Below are 20,926 nucleotides of genomic sequence, written 5' to 3'. Positions count from 1 at the left end.
AGGGTGGTTTAAAAGTAATTTAAATCCTTTGCGATGTAGCTAGTAGTTTGGTGAATTACGGTTTCAAAGTATTTTCCAAAAAGGCTCCCTACCGCTGCATAACACAATTCACCAGGATTTACCAGAATCCAGTTGTGCTTCCCTGAACCAGTTGGAACATTTTGTTTGGATGTTGCTCATATGCACAAACAGCACAATCATTTGAAATTTCTGTTACTTGTATTTATTTTCATTTCTATTTCCAAAGAACTGGTATGTTTGTGTTTATGATGACCAAGAATCAGTGTGCAGCTGAACACACCAACCCAAACAGCCGCTAGGCATTTTCATTTTTGTGGCTGTCTGAGGCAAAAGACCAATTTCAAATGGACTGCAGGTAACTGCCAAAATAAAGGAAACGCCAAAATAAAGTGTCCTAATAGGGTGTTGAGCCACTGAGAGCTGCTTCATTGTGCTTTGGCATGGATTCTGCAAGCTTCATGAACCCTGCTGGAGGGATTTAACACCATACTTCCCCAAGGAATTCCATCATTTGGTGTTTTGCTTACGGTTGTGGAAAACGCTGACTCAGACCGCCACTCCAGAATCTCCCACACCTGCTGAATAGGGTTGAGAACTGGTGACTGGGCCAGCCATGGTATATGATTTACATTGCTTTCATTCCCAGTGAACTATTCAGTGACGGGGCAGATTCCACTCCCATCAGGACAGAAATGCTTCACCAGAAGATGAACGCGCTTACTCAGAATCGCTTTGTATTTTTTGGCATTTACCTTGCCCTCTAAGGGTTTCAGTGGGCCAAAACCATGCCAGGAAAATTCACTCTGCACCATCATCAGAGCTGCCAGAACTCCTCACCCTTGTGAAATGAAAGACATTGTGAAAATGGAATTTCAGAAGAAGATAGTGGAGGGTCAAAGGTGCGCAGCAGCCATCTGTGGTGATAGAAATAGAAAAATACTTGAGAAATAAAATGCACAGTGGGAATATATCACTCTACTGGGGGCCACTTCTGTTGAATCTCCACATTACAAAAGTATTTAATCTGTCTGGGTGTCCTGGACGTAAAACAACCCCTGTCACTTGTGTGACAGTCTGTACTTTTACATTGGGAAAATGATAGCATTGTCTGATCCAAGTAACATCATTCGACTACAATCTCTTGCTTTTGTACATTGTTTTATGTTGTTTGTCTGCATTTTTTTTGCTTGTCTTGATGCTGTGCTCTTGGCTGAAAAAGAGACGACAATCTCAGTGGGACAACCTGGTTAAAGGTTAAATAAACTAAATGAACTAATTATGGAATTTCCCATGAAGATCAGGAGGCTACATGCTGCAGCTGTAATGAACACTAACAAACACACACACGCAATTACATCCAGCAACACACCTCATTAAGGGTATTACAAATTGATTCATTCCTACATTCCTAAAGATTGCATTTTAATTTATGTTAAACAGACACAGAGATCAAACACCTGAACAGCACTTTCAAGCTCTACACAGACACATGCCTGAATAAATAAGCAAACACATGCATGTATGCAGACATGTATGCGTACATATTGCATATAAACTATTCACTGAAAAACCTGCTTCTAAATTAGAGCAGATTGCCAACCAACTCTGGTTTTGCTGATGTTAATTTCATAGCAGCGAAGACATTTTTCACTCTCAAAACAGTTACTGAGCTCTCCATACAAAAGAAAGAACTGCAAGAACACAACAATATGCAACAATATTTTATAAATGATACTTAAAAATCTCCAAATTGGGGTTTAACATTAAAACAGGACAAAATATAGCCACCCAGTCTATGTTGGTTCTCCACTGCTTGATTTTATCACAGCCTCTCTTGTGCTAAACTAACTGTAAGCTCCTACTTGCCAACTCAAAACACTAAGCACTCAGAGAAAGAGGTCAGTATTGTGAAGGAGAAGGTTCAAAATGTTGATGTGTGCTGTGTGGAGTGAGAAATGACTGAAAATAGTCCAGTTTTGGTCTACAGCTAGGACTCCATCCACAGCCCTTCTCCATCTACTTCCCTTTATAGATTCTGCTTTCCCTTCTATGAAATAGATGGGGTCCAACAGTCAGCATAAATCAGGTAGTAAAGCTGGTAAGGTGGATGAGAAAGTTCTACTTGTGAAAAGTTGACAGGATCAGAGGTCATAGCTAGGCTACCACCACCAGTTATATTATTTTTTATTATTACACAATGCCTGTATTTTAACTGTCTCCAGTAATATGACTGTTTAAGTAACATAAAATACCAAAGCACTTGTTGGCAGGTCATTCTGGTTTCAAACATCACATTTCATGCCCCACCAGGACCTCTAGTGGTGAAATTCATCATAAACCTTCTGTGGTGTTGCTTTATATTGAAAACAGGGTTAAATCTTTCTATTTTATACAATCATTTTTGCTCATTTTCATGAAGGGTGACAATAATTCTGGAGTTGACTGTATATGTATATGCATCATGCAATTCCTGTATGATAATTTCTTCATTTTACAATGCATCAATTCACAGTAAATGAAAAAAAGATTGACTGACATGGACTGATTGACTGATTGCAATGCAACAGTGAATTTATTTGTTGCAGTGGGATTTCAGTCCCTCTCTGTTTCCTCAGCTGCACAGCCAGTGCACAGTTTGAAACAGCCGGCAGAAGAAGCGTCAGACTCTGTTCTTCTTCTTGGGTTTTTTCATGTTCTGCTTCTCCTCGGTGCCAACCAGGCTACTGGTCAAACCTTCCTGGACTGCAGTAATGGCAGGAGCTTCAGTAGGAAGAGTCAGAGGAACCACAGGAGCTTCAGCAGGGAGTGTCAGAGGAACCAGTGGAGCTTCAGCAGGGAGTGTCAGAGGAACCAGAGGAGCTTCAGTAGGGAGGCTCAGAGGAACCACAGTACCTTCAGCAGGGAGGGTCAGAGGAACCAGAGGAGCTTCAGTAGGAAGAGTCAGAGGAACCACAGGAGCTTCAGCAGGGAGGGTCAGAGGAACCAGAGGAGCTTCAGTAGGGAGGCTCAAAGGAACCACAGTACCTTCAGCAGGGAGGGTCAGAGGAACCAGAGGAGCTTCAGCAGGGAGGCTCAGAGGAACCAGAGGAGCTTCAGTAGGGAGGGTCAGAGGAACCAGAGGAACTTCAGTAGGGAGGCTCAAAGGAACCACAGTACCTTCAGCAGGGAGGGTCAGAGGAACCAGAGGAGCTTCAGCAGGGAGGCTCAGAGGAACCAGAGGAGCTTCAGTAGGGAGGCTCAAAGGAACCACAGTACCTTCAGCAGGGAGGGTCAGAGGAACCAGAGGAGCTTCAGCAGGGAGGCTCAGAGGAACCAGAGGAGCTTCAGTAGGGAGGGTCAGAGGAACCAGAGGAGCTTCAGCAGAGAGCATCAGAGGAACCAGAGCAGCTTCAGTAGGGAGGCTCAGAGGAACCACAGCAGCTTCAGTAAGGAGGGCCAGAGGAACCAGAGGAGATTCAGTAGGGAGGCTCAGAGGAACCACAGGACCTTCAGTAGGGAGGCTCAGAGGAACCACAGGACCTTCAGCAGGGAGGGTCAGAGGAACCAGAGGAGCTTCAGTAGGGAGGCTCAAAGGAACCACAGTACCTTCAGCAGGGAGGGTCAGAGGAACCAGAGGAGCTTCAGCAGGGAGGCTCAGAGGAACCAGAGGAGCTTCAGTAGGGAGGGTCAGAGGAACCAGAGGAGCTTCAGCAGGGAGTGTCAGAGGAACCAGAGTGGCGTCAGTAGGGAGGCTCAGAGGAACCAGAGGAGCTTCAGTAGGGAGGCTCAAAGGAACCACAGTACCTTCAGCAGGGAGGGTCAGAGGAACCAGAGGAGCTTCAGCAGGGAGGCTCAGAGGAACCAGAGGAGCTTCAGTAGGGAGGCTCAAAGGAACCACAGTACCTTCAGCAGGGAGGGTCAGAGGAACCAGAGGAGCTTCAGTAGGGAGGGTCAGAGGAACCAGAGGAGCTTCAGCAGAGAGCATCAGAGGAACCAGAGCAGCTTCAGTAGGGAGGCTCAGAGGAAACAGAGGAGCTTCAGCAGGGAGCATCAGAGGAACCAGAAGGGCTTCAACAGGGAGGCTCAGAGACACCAGAGAAGCGTCAGTAGGGAGGCTCAGAGGAACCACAGCAGCTTCAGTAAGGAGGGCCAGAGGAACTAGAGGAGATTCAGTAGGGAGGCTCAGAGGAACCACAGGACCTTCAGTAGGGAGGCTCAGAGGAACCACAGGACCTTCAGCAGGGAGGGTCAGAGGAACCACAGGACCTTCAGTAGGGAGGGTCAGAGGAACCACAGGACCTTCAGCAGGGAGGCTCAGAGGAACCAGAGGAGCTTCAGCAGGGAGGGTCAGAGGAACCACAGGACCTTCAGTAGGGAGGCTCAGAGGAACCAGAGGAGGTGAAGCCACAGCAGAGTCCATTTCTGGGCTTTGTGTTGTGTCCTCTTCCAGGCCGGGCTCCTTGCTCAAACCTCCATCAAGGGGGGCGGAGTTCACGGCTCCATCCACTACAGCTGGCTGAGTGGAATCATCTGGTTCCACCTAAAGAGGGAAAGAAGCCGTTTGAATTTTAGAAAATAAAAAATGTTTTCTCTTTTACTATACAATATCATATCCAGCTACTCGATCATACATCTGCGCAGGTCTTCTTACCTCTTTGGTGTTCAGCACATGTTTCTGGGGCTCGAACATCACGCAGATTTCCCCCACTATGATGTCAACAATCCTGTTCAGCAGCTCTGGCCCAAAGCGGTTCAGCTCCTCCAGCAGGAGGTAATTCTCTCTCACCTTCTCCTTGATGGAAAGGACCTTCTCGTCCCGGATGGAGCGGAAGAAGGCGGCCTGACGGTCCATGGACGTCAGAGAGGCGGAGAGCTTATCCTGAACGGCCTGTGTGACACCGACAGCCAGGTCGCTGAGCTGCAGCGAGGGAATGACGGATGAGAGGCTCGCCGGATTCATCCAGAAGCTCTGCAGCACTTTGGGCACAACCAGCATCACCACTTCCTGAGGGCCCAGGAGGCTGGAGACGGGCCGCCGCTGCGGCTTCTCCATCAGGCTCCTGATGGCTTTGTCAGCCAGACGGATGATCTGAGGGTCTCTGTCGATGAGAGTCGCTCAAAATGAGTTGAAATACACATTTTCTGAAAAGACACAATTTCCCCACGGGAATCATTCAAGTTTCATCTAATCTTAGAAATGTGACTTACTGAAAACAAGGAGTGTCGGCCTCTGGTGAGTTGAGCACCATTCGGGCTTCAAACTCAATAACCAGCATTTTCATGCTGATGTTCACCTCCCACAGCTGAAACAAGAAATTTGATGCACCATTACGATTTGACACATTTACAGGATCAATCTTGTGTTATGTGATCATTTACTCCAAACTAAGTCTTTTCATGATCACGGTCTTACCAGCGTGAGGAGAGGCTGGACACTTTCATCAAATCCCTCGAGATCAAACCTCCACAATCTTCAAATAGAAAGAAAACGGAAGGTTCATCTTAACTGTTGCTCTATTTTCTTCTCAGTAGTAACAGACTAGCTTAACATGAGCAGAGTTGATGATAGATTGAGTGGTGGACTGTCTGTGTGTGTCTCAGTAAGTCTCCCCGCTCCCTGAGAGATTTCCTGCCCTGCTCCACCAGCCAGTCAGTCATGTCCTCCGCTGTCAGCTCAGATGGGACCTGCTTTTGTTGCTGATGCCTCAAAAACTGCACCATCATTTGTTTCTACAAGACAATAGAAAATGTCAGATGTTCTCATGTATAATCATAGGAGACACTTTACCAGAATTTATCAGGTGTTTTATTTTGTGTGGCCTGACACAAAAGTGGTTCTTACTTGTACTTGATAGTATTTCCTCTCCCAGCAGAGCTGCACAGTCTCTCTGTACACCGGTACATTGAACAATGCCTTTGAAGGAAATGCGAAAGAAAACCTCTTATGCTACATTTTAATTACAGCTGAAAATCTTTACAATTTAACTGCAATAAACAATGCTCACATACCTTGATGGGTCTATAGATGACCCTTTCTCCTTCAATCCAGTCCATGGATGTTTTGTTACTGGTTGACAATCAACAGTGCAGAAACAACTACACAATCAAACGTACTGCCAAACTCACAACTACAGAACAGATGTAAAAGCAATCAAACACAGTTGATACTTGTGGCACAAATGAAGTGAGGGTGTTCAGGGACAACGTTTCTCTGGAAGATGGAATGGACTTACTGCTGAGTCACAGGCAGTAGAATTCAGCTCTTGTTCTGTTTGGTTCCAGAGATGAGCAGGGAAAATAAATGTCAGGGAAATATAATGATCAAGATCGATCAAGAAGTTGCCTTTACATTTTTTATGTAATCACACAGGAAAGTCTTTTTTCAAGGCAACACTTGAATAGATGTTAATCCTGTGTTTTGACTTGGTTAGTTGGTATTGGGAGTGTTGCCTACATTGCTAGAAACTGCCAGGTGTATCAGCACCTTTAGAACTGTCATATGCACACTGTGTAACATTTTGGTCAACATTGCAGGATCACACAGCCCAAGTAGATGGATAAACACTCTCACATTGTCTACATGGCAGCTTCTAATGCTTTGGTATTATGCTGCAAGTCTGACTTCAGTTCCTGTTGACCGACACGTTGCCCTGTCATCTTCTCCAAAATGTTGCTTGTTGTATCACAATCTTTAGGTCCAAAATACACAAGCAACACTTTGAAGGGAAGTATTACAACAGGGATGGGACTAACAAGCGGGACAAAATCAATGCAGAAACCACACTGGCTATGAGGAATTGGAGAATGATGAAAAAATACTTTCTTACATTGCCTCACAACACTTCCCATGTATCATGGTCCTTATTCCTCCCTCTAACACATTACACTGAGTAGATAACATTTAGAGTATTAAAAAGTAACTTTTACTTTGAGTATATTTTAAATGAGCTACTTTTCATTTTAATTGAGTAGGTGTTTACACCAGTGGATTTCCTTCTGCTTAAGTCAAATCTCAGCAGTGTAACAGAACATCTTGAGTAGGATATTTTGGTACTCTGTCCACTCTGCACTCTTGAAGCTGGAGTCAAATGAAGTATTCTTCAAGAGCCTTATGCAATTGATTAACTTTTTACAATGTTTATTGTAAAAAAATGTGTTCTACTACTCATTACTAGCTAAGCAAGGCTTCAAAGTCGAGCCAATGTAATCCACTTGCACTATAATCAAACAAACACATGCATGTATGCAGACATGTATGCGTACATATTGCATATAAACTATTCACTGAAAAACCTGCTTCTAAATTAGAGCAGATTGCCAACCAACTCTGGTTTTGCTGATGTTAATTTCATAGCAGCGAAGACATTTTTCACTCTCAAAACAGTTACTGAGCTCTCCATAAAAAGAAATTACAGCATACAACACCTAAACACAACAATATACAATAATATTTTATAAGCGATACTCCAATTTGGGTTTTAACATTAAAACAGGACAAAATATAGCCACTCAGTCTATGTTGGTTCTCCACTGCTTGATTTTATCACAGCCTCTCTTGTGCTAAACTAACTGTAAGCTCCTACTTGCCAACTCAAAACACTAAGCACTCAGAGAAAGAGGTCAGTATTGTGAAGGAGAAGGTTCAAAATGTTGATGTGTGTTGTGTGGAGTGAGAAATGACTGAAAATAGTCCAGTTTTGGTCTACAGCTAGGACTCCATCCACAGCCCTTCTCCATCTACTTCCCTTTATAGATTCTGCTTTCCCTTCTATGAAATAGATGGGGTCCAACAGTCAGCATAAATCAGGTAGTAAAGCTGGTAAGGTGGATGAGAAAGTTGACAGGGTCAGGGGTCATAGGCTATCTCACCAGTCATCTTCTTTTTGTATTATTACACAATGCCTTTCTTTTAACTGTCTCCAGTAATATGACTGTTTTAATAACATTATAAAATTACCAAGAGCATTTGTTGGTAGGTCATTGTGGTTTTAAACATCACATCTCATACCCCACCATGACCTCTAGCGGTGAAATTCATCATAAACCTTCTGTGTGGCGTTGCTTTATATTGAAAACAGGGTTAAATCTTTGACTGACGAGCGTTGAGACTATGGTGTAGACAGGACACTGGGGGGCGCACGGCGCACTAGGATCAAGCAGAAATTATATTTTGGCCGGCAGTCGTCGCTAAAACACTAGTTTCCATTTGCCAAAATCTCCCACAATCCTCACACACTGGTGGTGTATTCATTTGAATGGTACAAACTCTGAAAAGCTAGCGAACTAGCATAGAGGAGAGAGACAAGTTGCGTCTGAGTTGACACAAAATTTCACCTTTTGGAATTATACACCTGAGGAGACTTCAAGACACTTCACAAAATGAGACGGTTGGTATTTGTGTAACGTTAGGGGTTGAAATTGTGAAATTAATGTCTGAACTACATTTATCAAGCCATATGTTTCCTGAGTTGGATGCTAACTAGCTAGCTAACTCGCACTAGCGGCCCAGACAAGCTCTGCTAAAGCTACTCTTTAACGTCACGTCTCTTATACAGGTATCCTTGATAGTTAGCTATATTAGCTAGCTAACGTCAGCTACTCGCCTTAATTTGAGACAGGAAACACAGTGCACTTTTACACGCCTCCAAATTTCAGTTCGCCTGATATTTAGGTTAGCAAGTTTGGTAACAAACTAACGTTAATCAACAGATAATGAACGTGACATTTGTTGCAGCTTGTCAACCTTGCTAGCTAACTTATAGCTCGCATCGCAGTAGCCAACGCCTTCGTCGCTGTTAGGTATTGTTTACAAACAGCTCCTTTTTAATGTTTGTTTTTAGACCAGTCTTTGAAATGACATTGTCGCACACTGCTGCATCTCAGAATGCATGTCTCCCACACAAGCTAACGTTACGTTAGGCCAAGGATCGTTGCCAGTCTTGAAAGCTATGCTTATGAACTTAAACTTGCCCATGATTGTCTGTCCTACAGTGTCCCTTATTATGGCCGCTAGAAAGCATGATTGGCAACAGGAATTCCTTACGTTCAACCAGAATAAACCCCATGGCCTTCTGCGACCCAGCCTGCATCTTGCTGCTGAGAAGAACATGAAGCAGGTGGGTGGATGTGCAGCGAAAATACCATGGTCTGTTGTGTAAATAATGTAGCTGTGTCTAAAAATCTGGTGACTACAAAGTGGAATAGTAGCGTTGCAGTAGTAAAGACTGTAGTAGTGGCCTTATCCCCTATCCTTTTGTTTTAGGTGGATATTTTAAATAAGGAAGAATTAGATAAAGACAGGTGAGTCTGATCCACATGGGAATCATCTGATCACTCATAATCACTATCTGTATCCCACAGATAATCACTGTCAATCACTGGACCATCAGGGCACCTTTCCATAACCATGAGCACCATATCATTGGCTATGTATATTATGCTTTACTCTCCTATGACAGCTTTCCATTCAACCCATCTTGACTTTCCTCTTGGCAGATTCCAAGTGCCTTGCGGAGTTCACGGTCCAGGCAAAGCGAAACGAGTGTCATCGTGCAAGAGGAAGGGCTTTCCGTTGGCGGGGGTGAGCGTAAAGCTGCACTGCCAGACGTCACGCGCAGGCCGGGCCCGTGACCCCGGCATGGCCAACAAAGAAAATGAGCTGACGTGCTCCGAAGATATGCGGGGCGTTCACTACAATGACAACTGCGGGCTCCCTGTGAACTCTGCAGAGACCTCCAAGATGGCGGGGGGCAGCTCCAAGTACAGCGACTTTGCTGAAGTGAGAGAAAGAGTTGAACCTGATGCTTACATTGGACAAATGGGCATTTTAGGTCAAATTTTAAACATTCTACAAGTCAGTGAAGTCCCTCTGTTCATTGTTTGTTTTTCCCACAGCTATCAAAGGACCACGAAGCTATGACTCATGTACTTTTTGGAAGGAATCTCCGGTTAAATGTAGCTCTGACACTATGGCGACGAAACGCTAGTGAATTAGTGGCTTACCTAATCAGGTAAAAAATGACAGCTCATATTAAGTTTTGGCAGTCTTTGTTCATCCTTCAAGCACATGAACCTGCTTCATCTTCAATCGTGTGTTTCCTTTCCCAGAATTCAAGACACAGGCGTGCTGCTGGACTGCCTGCCTGTCATAACAAACAAGTGAGTCTCAACTGCTTTCATGTGTTTTTCAAACCGGAACCATGCAGCTTCACCTACAATGACTGGACTGCATAATGCTGCAGGCCTGTATTAAATAATAGCATTGGAAGAGTTTTGTGTTATAAAAAAATACTTGTATTAAAAAGTAGGCTTTTCCTTTATATGAAATACACCTGTCTAGTAGACCAAATTTGGCAAATAAAGACACAAAAACACAGTTCACAAGAGACAAAAACCCCAAAGTCCTTGCCTGCCCTTTTTCTTCTCTCTCCTTGTATCCACCTCAAAGTGTCAAATGAGTTAAAAATTGTTTTAACGGACAATTTATTGAGAACATTCATAGGTGAGGAATAACGTTAAACACAGACAATGTTTTCCCCCAAAATGCATATCAGCTGAAGAGTGAAAACTAAACTAAACTCACTTTGAATAGACAGAACAGGACAGCCTAACATTCATGCACTTGTTTTTTTTAGTTAGGTTATAGCTTATAGGATGCACTCTCATCCCTGTAGCTATCTGACAGCTGATGTCGAGGTTTAACACTGTTTTTTCCAACCTTGATTATCATCCAGTGATGAGGTGCAGACCACCATTTGCAAATATGAGGCAGAATTCAACCATAGGCAAGACAGTTTTGGTCTTTTTCCCCTACCTGCCACCATGACCAATAATTTTTACCAGCCAAAATATGGTAATTACCAGCTAATGTGAATTCTGGGCTGAGCATGAATTGATCCCTTTTTTTTTTTGTCTCCAGCCTTCAAGATGAAGCACCATGTATATCGCTTGGCTGCTGTGTTGACCTTCTACCACAAGTGAAAGTGATTCTTGCCAGTAAATATGAAGAGTAAGTCTCCATGAGGAATTGCATATGTGAACTCTGGCTCTCTTTGAGATTATGTTTTGAGTAACTGGCTTGTTTATGTGCTGTTCACAGACACATAATGGTGGGTTTACACTGGGTTCAGTCCGTCATCAGGAAATGGTGGCCAGAACTTTCCACAAATGACAAACGCCTGCAGGACAGTTGTTCAGAAGACAGGTGAGCGCCTCATGCTTAAATACAACCAAATATACAGTACATCCTATAACATCTCCAAGACTTAAAAGGATAATTTCAGTTACTTTACATCTGGGCCTTATTTTAGCAGTTAGTAGTTGCCATCAGGGTGATTGATTCTGATCAAATTTAATCAATTACTAGGGATGCACCGATACCACTTTTTCAATGCCGATATCGATTACGAGTATGAAAGTTTAAGTATTGGCCGATACTGAGTACCGATCCGATCCATTACTTTTACTGAACAGTGCAGGCTTACTTCCTTAGTTTGGGGTCAATGGACAAAATTATTGAGATAAAATCCTTGTTTTTCCCACTGTTTGAGAAATGTGCCACAAATGCATAAAATCAAGACAGTTTGCTTTTATTTCTTACATGTTACTCATGGCTTTCGGTATCAGATTTTAGTCTTGGGTAAAATCTCCGATACTGATATTCCATTTTAGCCTGGTATCGGCACCGATACTGGTATCGGTATCGGTGCATCCCTATCAATTACTGCACTGTAGAGTAACATACTTCGAGTTCGGAGGGAGCTCCTCTCCAATAAGGGGCCAAAAAGTTATTAAAACATGACCTTTCAACACAATAACACTCACAGAATTTTTATCAGACTCGATCGTCACGATAGAAAATAAGGTCCATGTTGAAAATAATTAGAATTATCCACAATCTGTGATGCAGTTTGAGAGCCTCTGTGGAAACACTGTCACCCTACCACTGGCTGTTTATTGATTTGGAGATGTTTCTTTCACTCAGAAGTTTGTCTTACTTTTTTATGCAAGGACTGGTGGTATGTAACAGCTGAGTTTAACATGTATTTTGGCACTGTAAAGGGTTTGTTTACATTTGCAATGACTTAAAACGAACAAGTAAAATGAACAGTGTACTGAGTTAAGGTGCTTAAAGAAAGTTCAGAAAAACTTGTTCTCAGTTTGCAAATCAGACTCAAGAACTTAGGCGAATAGATGGTTATACAAATTTCTGCACCTTTTATTTGAATGAGTTTGGTCTAAAAGAACATGCGTGTTTGGTATTAATCAGAGACAATTTAATTATACTGTAGTGGGTGGGGTTTGACTGACTTCAAGGCAGAGATGTAGGTATGATAGATCTATTTGAAGTAGCAAAATGGGATGTCCAGATGGATGTTCTCTGTGCAGTGTTATTAAATCCTGAACCCATCCATTTGGTATTTACATCATGCGAAAATTAGCAGGAGGGAGCTGGTCTAAAGTCACTCACTATAGGGTGCCTTGCTTGAGGTGTGTACAGTCAGCAGCACACATTGTCATGGTAAAACTATGGTTGGATGTTTGTTTGCAGGAATGTTGAAGTCATGAAGCAGCGGCTGAAGGACTTGTGGAAGGAGGGAGCCCAGTTATGTTTAGTTCCAGGAACTACAGGAGAAATGGCAAAGGTGAGACTGATACCATTTATCAATGTTTCTACCATGACGGAAAACCTGGGAAAGACATCGAATTTGAAAAAAACATGTTTATAGGTATGGAAAAGTTCTAGAAAGTGATAGACATTTAGCAGGTTTTGGAAATATAATGGAAAATTCATCATAATCTTGGATGCTAGTTGGTCTAGGTTACCTTTTAAAAACAATAATAACCCAAATAACAAATTTGCTTTAGAAGTTTCAAGTAATAGTTGCAGCAAGCCAAATCAACACCTTGTTTTGTTTTGTTATTTTAATTACATTTAAGCATGATAATATATAAAAAAAACAGTTGTTTTTTTTATGTGTGCTAAATGCTTCTCTGTCTGTAAAGAAAACTAATGCGACGTCTTAACTTCTTGTTTCAGGCCATCGAGGCTTATCTATCACAACTGCGCTGACAATTTGTCAGTGTAGCACTGAGGATGTGACCACTACTGCCGGATCATGGTTGTGTTTTAAACTGATAATGGTGCCAGAGAAATGGACTGGTTTCATTCTGCCACTCAAACCTCTTACTGGGACTGAACTTGACAATTCAGGCAACTCCCTCAATTTGAGCTGGAGCCAATTAAGAAGGAGGGCGACAGAGCCTTTCTGCAAACAAAACAGGAAATGGCTGCTTCACATTGAAGTGGATCGTCTTTTGAAGGGGCATACAGCGGACCTCCATGAGACCGGGTTTAGGTCGCTCTGTGAAGTGCCAAGCTCGTTCTCACCACACCACTCTTTGCCATGGAATGCAAATGCACTTGTGGATGTCATGGATGCCCCCCTGTTAAGTTTTGCGCCGGGGTTCTTCTGAATCAAGAACTTGAAACTCCAACAGTCTTAAGTTATTAGAGCTCTTGTTTTCATTTTGCCTCTTCCGATGACGTTTGACTGTATAATGTAAAAACAGTGATTCTTTTAATTTTCTTTTAAAATAAATTTGCTAAAAATCAAAACTTGATTTTAAAAACGTTGTATTTATTGTATAGTACATACAAGGGTACAATAAATAAATGGTTTGTTGTGACAATATTAGGCCCATTTTATTGCAGCAGAAATTAGCCTGATAGTCTTTGTAACGGGAGATGTAGACAGGAAGGTTATATCAGGACAGTACACAAATCAGGAAAGAATTACTGCTTTGAAATTTTAATAAAATAATTTTATGGCTTTACTGCAATATAGTAAACATAGTTGCTACTCTCCAGTGCTTGGGCAAACCAATCCAAAGTTATTGGGCAACCATGTTTTCCGGGTTGTTCTTTTGTCGTCGGTTTGTACAATAAAGCTTTTTGACAAGTGACGTCATTATTTTCTGCCGAGACACAGCTGATGCGAAGACCCTGCCGCTCGTCACCGAAACTGCTCCTGAATACATGTTGACAAACATATAGTTAAACGTATATTTAATTTAATACAGATAGAGAATATGTTACACAGGGAAAGGATACCGCTGTTATGGATTTTTATGCAAGCTACGCTCGTCCTGGCGTGGTGTTTCACTGATATGGAAACGGGGCCTAGCACAGGTGTATCGACACAGCCAAACGGAGATCGGTTTAAAATCGAGGGAAGGGCAATAGTTCCGGGGTTGAAAACGCAAGACTGGGTTTCCACAGCTCGGGTCTTGGTGGAAGGCGAAGAATACGTGGGCTTTTTGAGGTAAGAAATGGCCAGAGTCCTGCCTAGCTGGCAGAGTCCAGCCTAGCTGCCTGCTAGCTAGCTAGCTAGCTAGCAGGCAGCTAGGCTATCTAGCGTTAGCTTAGCTAGCGCATGTGTATGTTCTGGTAGCAACACGGCAGTTGCTGCTGGCACACGGCAGGTCGCGACTGTAATTTAAAGGTTCGTTATGTATTGAACACCAACAAGGGCAACAACATGGTAATTCTATAATAAATATGGGTCATTGAATTTAGGTGGTCATTTTCTAACAAACTCCTGTCATTCAATCACGTAGTAGCCTACCTGTTTTAATAGTAAACCTTGCCCAAGGAGAAACAGTGAGGTAGGCTAGTGGTAAACAAGGGGAGGTGGGGGATCAACTACCAGTATAAACAAAAATCAGTTAATCACAACCAAAACTGTAAATGATGCTTGTTCTCCTTATAAGACCCTATCATTTTAACTTACATCAATAATATTGTTAAAACAATTTAGCAGAGGTCTATGGAAATAATGATAAATAATTTCACTGTAGGTGTTTTACAGTTTTTTTGAATGATGTTTGATAGTGATTCTTAGGAGAAGTAGGATACTGTTAAGCTAAGGACTTCCAGCAAGTGTCCAAACCTGTGCAGACTGGTCTTTCTTGGTTTGGATGTGAACAGGCAGGGCCTTACCAGTTTACGCTGATGTAAAGCATAGCCTACATGAGCACAGACAGGTCTTCCTATCGAGTATCATAAATAATCTTGACAAAATGAATGTCATCTGTGTGGAAAGAGGCATATCTTTGGATTGTCACAACCTGTTTTTACAGAACTGACGGCAGTTTCGCCGTGAATGACGTCCCTTCAGGATCCTACGTTGTGGAAATTGTTACCCCTGCATATAGATTTGAACCTGTACGTGTTGATATCACGTCCAAAGGGAAAATGAGGTAAGGCCCTAATATGGTTGGAAGCCACAGAGGCACACACACATGAACTGCATTGCGTTCTGCTTGAGCCATCCTATGTGCACCTGTGTAGGGAGTCGATGGCCACTTGTCACTAAGAAGTATGTGTCATTTCACAGGGCGCGTCTTGTGAACTACATCAAGACCTCAGAAGTGATCCGCCAGCCATATCCTCTGCAGATTAGGTCCTCCGGCCCACACAGCTACTTCATGAAGAGGGAGACCTGGGGCTGGACAGACTTCCTCATGAATCCCATGGTAAGATTGCGCTAAACTCGCTGGATATTTGTGATTTATTGTGCTCATATACCTCAATGGGGTAGAGAGAAGTGTATGCTACAGAAGTGCAGCAGGTCAAATGAGTACAGATTAGTGGGAAGCTGCAGTCATCTGGGCCGGCAATGCAGGCAGCTCCAATTTGTCATTATTCCTGTGGCATGCTTGTTATTACCTTGCTGGCACACCGACCTCACCTTGACTTTGTTCTTTCCTATATTCCCTTTGCCCAATATCCAAGCACCCATCATGATTTAATAAACAGTCATCTGGTGTGCAGTGATAAAAATCAAGAGTAGGCTGGTTGTGCATAAATCCTTATTTCCATTTCTTTGAGAAGATTTGGTCATCATGAGTTGGATTAAATATAATTATGTGGAGTGCTTGGAATGCAAGATATTTTGCCGAAGGAAAATAAGAAAACCAGTTCCAGACTGATTTTCCTAATAAGATATGTTTGTCTTTGAGGTCAGTTTGCCAGAGAGAATAGTTGTTACCATAGTTGTCAGCTTACTTATAAGAGTCCACAACATGCCATACAGATGCTACTGGAAAAGATGAGCCGTGTGTTCCTGGTCTCTTGTCCTAATTCATGGTCTTAATTTCTCCTTGCAGGTTATGATGATGGTCCTGCCCCTGCTGATCATCGTCCTGCTGCCCAAGGTTGTCAACACCAATGACCCAGAGATGAGAAAGGTAAAGATGCTTGAATAGCTTGGGAGTCACATGGTTGGAGCAGTGGGATATATATGAAGCCCAAAATGCCATATATCCATTTGGGGGGGGGGGGGGGGGGCATATTACCCTGAAATTCATCATGCAATATCTCTAAAATGTAGATGATCCATCCTGCAATCTTGTGATCAATTTGTTATCTATTCCACTTCAAAAAGTACCACACTTTGTCTAATTTTGTGCCATGAATCGTTTTCTACGAGCCGTGTGTCACTTATCAAATTGGAGATATCTTCTTTTGTGGAAGACCTTTTTATGTGCGTGTGCAGTTGCCAACATGATTGAGTTTTTTCAATTACAGGAACTGCATGCATTTTAGAGTATGTGTATGTGTTGATTGAGCAAGTCATGTAGTCAACGAGAGCCGAGTTTGCAGTGAGATAAGGCAGTTGTATCACTAAGTGTGTAATACCCCGTCCTTACCTTGTCGTGTACTGTGAGCATATGAGCATATTAATGACTGGGAGACAAAAGAAAAAGGTGAAACCCATCTATGTGTGTGATTCAATGCCTTTTCAAAATCAGTTAGGATTTTAAAAGTCTTCTAGTGTGTCTCCAGCCTTATTTGCAGTCCGGTCCTCAAGCTACAACTGTGTTCATTTACCACCCTCCTCTCCAGGAAATGGAGCAGTCCATGAACATGCTGAACCCCAACCCTGAGCTGCCCGACGTCTCCGAGTTCATGACCAAGCTCTTCTCCGGCTCCAAGGGCTCCAGCAAGCCAGGCGGCAGCAGCAAAGGCAGCAGGCCGGCAGTCAAGAGGAGGTAGTACCGTACGCGTCGCCTCGCTCTGCCTAAAGAAGCACAGGTCATGCCATGGAAGCAAGATTTTTAAGTGTTTCTTTTTTTTTCTCCTTTGGTTCTGTTGTACAGTTTCTTTTCTAAGAGGGTTCGTCCCTCTTTCTTCCCCCAATACATCTGGATGTCTAATGCAGGATTGGAATGACTGAGCAAAACTAAGATTTTTTTTTTCTGCACTGCACTGATAAATCTCCTTAAACTCAATGCAAAAGATATTCTTTATTTGATGTATACTTTCTACTTGTGACTCTAGTACTCATTGTTCAACATAATTCTTTCTGCTAACCCTCCGGTGTGCATTCTCCACTGCTGCTAATTCACTTCTAATTCCAGTACCTGAAAGAGAACTTATATAAATATTCAGAGATTTTCTTTTTTTTTTGAGCTGATTAATACGACTGTGAATGAAGATGGATTGAATTTTAACTCTGATAAATTCTTATTTAAAAGCCAGATAAATAAATTGCAATGGTATAACAACTGTGTTTTCCTGTATTTGTTGAGGTTGGGGGGGGGGGGGTGTATTTGGAACCATTTCATTTTGTTTGGAAGTGAACGCGTTTGAAATGGAAATGAAATTTGAAAGTGTCCCGCAAATTCAAGCCCCTCATTTCCAGATACATACTGCTGTTTCAGCTTTTCAGTGATTCTTATTGTTTTACATATGGCCAAAAGGAGCAGAAATATGAACTGCTAAGGTGTATAAATCAAATTATTAATCACTGGCAGTTCAGAGAATGAAAGAGCTGTGTGGTTGTTTTCAATAAGATCTCTAGAGAGTGTAACTGACTATTGTATAGCCAGTTATTTTAATAAGGGGTATAGTCCAGGGGCATATATCCATATTAAAATGTGTCCGTGATAAATGTCCTCAGTTGATGATGAATCACTCTCATAGTTGCTGAAAGGACACGTGTAGTGATGAATGACTCTATTAATAATGGAGGTGCATTACACAGGAGGAATTGTGTTGTTGTAATGCAGACCAACTGTGTTAACATGGAGCCTAGGGACCAAGGAGATGGAACAGCTCACTACCTCCGACCCCTTCTGGGAGTCTCTGAAGGTCTTGAGCTCTGTTGGCTCTTAGCAACATTCATGCTATCTGCATACAATGGTGGCACATTCTAGTTTTGCTTACAAGTATGGAACCAAGTCACACATGAAATACCCTCAAGATGCTGAAAATAGCCATGCTGACGAATTCTGATGCTTTTTCTGTTTGTATTTCACTGTTTATATCGGTACACACAGACTCACTGTCACACAACACTGTAGAGATAGACGATGAGCACTGATTCATTCACAAAGCACTTTACCACTCTGAGCAGGACAAAGGCACAGAGTTTAGGGAGGAACACTAGACATTACATCATGAAGGACGGTGCAATAATTTACAACAGCATCACTCATCCATCAGGGAGACATTGTGCAAGGCAATTTCCCATTGAGTAATGTTTCTTCTTTGTATCCCCTTTTGTAATTCCCATTGAGTAATGTTCCCTCACTTTATACTGCATCCTGAAATTACAGTGATATTGGATTTGTTTTTTTAGTTATATGGATATTGACAGCAATGGCGGTGTGATCCACAAACAATCATATATGTCATATTTCCACCGTGAAACAAATGCAACTGTAAACAGTACAGATTAGCCCTTGAACACAAGATCAAATATCAATTGGAATAGCCTGGATTTAAAACGACATATAAATAAAACATTCACAAAACACTGATATACGCAAGGCAATTTACATACTTGTGAAGTGTAAAATCCATAATTAAAATAGGCGAAACGTTTCCCTCATACAATAACATCATATCATCTTCAAATGTGTAAGCCTACAGGATGTCCGGTATATACAGTGCAAGTGAGCTATAGAATACATGAGGATTACATGAGGTTCAACCTTTAATCGTTTCATGACCATGAAGCTACCTTCATGAGGTTCAGGCAAGGCTTTCTCATCTGTAACGTCCTGGAACAGCAGTGAAGTGCTGCATCGGGCTCGGCCGGCTTCGAGCACCGCCAACATGTACTTCAACACAAGAACAGTACTTCATGCTGAAGATGAGCACTGACTATTAATATCACTTTCCAAGAAATCCACTTGGGGGCAAAACCAGCAAGTCTACTTGATCAAGTCATTTTATTGTTGACATTTGGGTTTTGTCCGCACCAGTAGAGTTTGTCCTCGCCTCTCCTCCTCCTCCACTGGCAGAGCAGGAGCATGCGGAAGGTCTTCTGGAAGGTCTTGTTGCAGAGCGCGTAGCACATGGGGTTGATGGTGCTGTTGACGTAGCACAGCCAGTAGCCCAGGTGCCAGAGGGACAGCGGGATGCAGTTCGAGCAGAAGGTGGAGATGAGCACCATGATGTTGTAGGGCGTCCACGTCAGGATAAAGGCCAGGAGGATGGCGCTGAGGGTCTGGGCCGCCTTCTTCTCCTTAATCAGCACCATCCGCTTCCTCTTGGTGATCTGGTTCTTCAGGACGGGGTCCATGGGTTTGGAGGCGGTGGAGGAGGAAGGGGAGGAGTTCTTGCCGGTCTGCTCCGCTTCAGCGGGGCAAGGAGACGCAGTGACAGGATCGTCGTTCTTACCCTTCGAGACAGGTTTGAACTTGTAAGAGATGCACTTTTTGCTGTTCTTCTTTGGAGGGCTAGCAAAATATCTGTCTTCCTCGTAATCGGTCACCTGCCCATTCTTATCACCAGTGCCTTGCTCTTTGAAGGATCCCTGTGGGGTTTCCATTGACACATGTTGCTCTTCCTCCTCAGATGAGGTATAGCTGTTGAAGGAGGTGACCTGGTCTGCTTTGGCCCATGCCTCGTTTGACCTCGTGGTGGTCTTAGTGGCGTTACTTTGGTTCGAGGAGGACCAGGAGGCCTGACTCCTGTCTCTCCTGTCTCTGGTGAAACGAAAGCAAGACTGGATGATGGCGTTCTGCGGTTTAGCTCCCTCTGACATATTGGAGGACGCGAGCCCCTGGAGCTCTGCCAGGTCCTTTGTCCGTCTCTCTGTCTCCTTGTAGATCCTACAGTAAAGGATGGTCATAACAGAGACGGGGATGTAGAAAGCAGCAATGGCTGTGCCAAACGTGATCACAGGCTCAGAGAAGAACTGGATCTGGCACTGGTCCGGAGGCACTGTTCTCTCTCCTACAAAGTACTGCCAGCACAGGATGGGCGGTGCCCACAGGACAAAGGACACCAGCCATGCCAGGCCGATCATGATGGCAGCTCGCTTCGGAGTCCTCTTGGCCCTGTATGTCAGTGGCCTTGTGATGGAGAAATACCTGTCAAAGCTGATGACAAGCAAGTTCATAACTGAAGCATTGCTGGCGACATAATCCAGTGCTAGCCAGAGATCACATGCAAGGTTCCCCAAGGACCAGTATCCCATCAGTATATACATGGTGTATAAGTTCATGGACAAGACTCCTATGATTAGGTCAGCGAAGGCCAAGCTCAGCAGGTAGTAGTTGTTTACAGTCTTCAGTTGGCTGTTGACCTTGAAGGACAGCATCACCAGCACATTGCCAACAATAGTTATCAAGCTGACAATGGCTGACACTGTAGCTATGGTTATGACCTCCCACACGCTGTGGGTGTAAGGCTGAGTATGTGACATGTTCCCATAAAAAGTGGCGTTTGGGTGATCCTCTGCATCCATGGTGCTGCGCTATCTGTCTATGTTACAGTGAGCAGGTGAGTGAAAAGTGTCCCTCTGGCTCCATCAAGAATTTTCATAGGTTTCCCTGAAATAAAGAGAAAACAATAATGAGACATAATTGGAGCATAATTTACTTAATATTTAAATATGATTTCTGAACT

At 43.1% G+C, this 20,926-nt stretch overlaps 3 protein-coding genes across 3 annotated transcripts; 2 read left to right on the top strand and 1 right to left on the bottom strand.

Moving 5' to 3' along the window:
* Positions 1-8,250: 8,250 nt before the first annotated feature.
* On the top strand, positions 8,251-13,930 carry katnbl1 (katanin p80 subunit B-like 1). The gene is made up of 10 exons (XM_071908708.2): positions 8,251-8,387; positions 8,992-9,116; positions 9,263-9,300; positions 9,496-9,778; positions 9,895-10,010; positions 10,108-10,158; positions 10,919-11,008; positions 11,099-11,203; positions 12,551-12,644; positions 13,040-13,930. Exons 2-10 carry the CDS (start codon positions 9,003-9,005, stop codon positions 13,070-13,072), a joined length of 924 nt encoding a protein of 307 aa, XP_071764809.2. The 5' UTR covers positions 8,251-8,387; positions 8,992-9,002; the 3' UTR covers positions 13,073-13,930.
* Positions 13,931-13,974: 44 nt separating this feature from the next.
* Positions 13,975-17,571, top strand: emc7b (ER membrane protein complex subunit 7b). The gene is made up of 5 exons (XM_071908706.2): positions 13,975-14,324; positions 15,142-15,261; positions 15,399-15,537; positions 16,171-16,251; positions 16,910-17,571. The coding sequence occupies exons 1-5, from the start codon at positions 14,092-14,094 to the stop codon at positions 17,057-17,059; spliced, it is 723 nt and encodes a 240-aa protein (XP_071764807.1). The 5' UTR covers positions 13,975-14,091; the 3' UTR covers positions 17,060-17,571.
* Positions 17,572-18,744: 1,173 nt separating this feature from the next.
* On the bottom strand, positions 18,745-20,765 carry chrm5b (cholinergic receptor, muscarinic 5b). Its single transcript, XM_071908694.2, has one exon. The coding sequence runs from the start codon at positions 20,763-20,765 to the stop codon at positions 19,233-19,235; it is 1,533 nt and encodes a 510-aa protein (XP_071764795.1). The 3' UTR covers positions 18,745-19,232.
* Positions 20,766-20,926: the final 161 nt, after the last annotated feature.

The sequence above is a fragment of the Centroberyx gerrardi genome, chromosome 18, assembly GCF_048128805.1.
Source record: "Centroberyx gerrardi isolate f3 chromosome 18, fCenGer3.hap1.cur.20231027, whole genome shotgun sequence".
Lineage (NCBI taxonomy): Eukaryota > Metazoa > Chordata > Actinopteri > Beryciformes > Berycidae > Centroberyx > Centroberyx gerrardi.
This window is presented reverse-complemented; position numbering and strand designations above follow the sequence as displayed.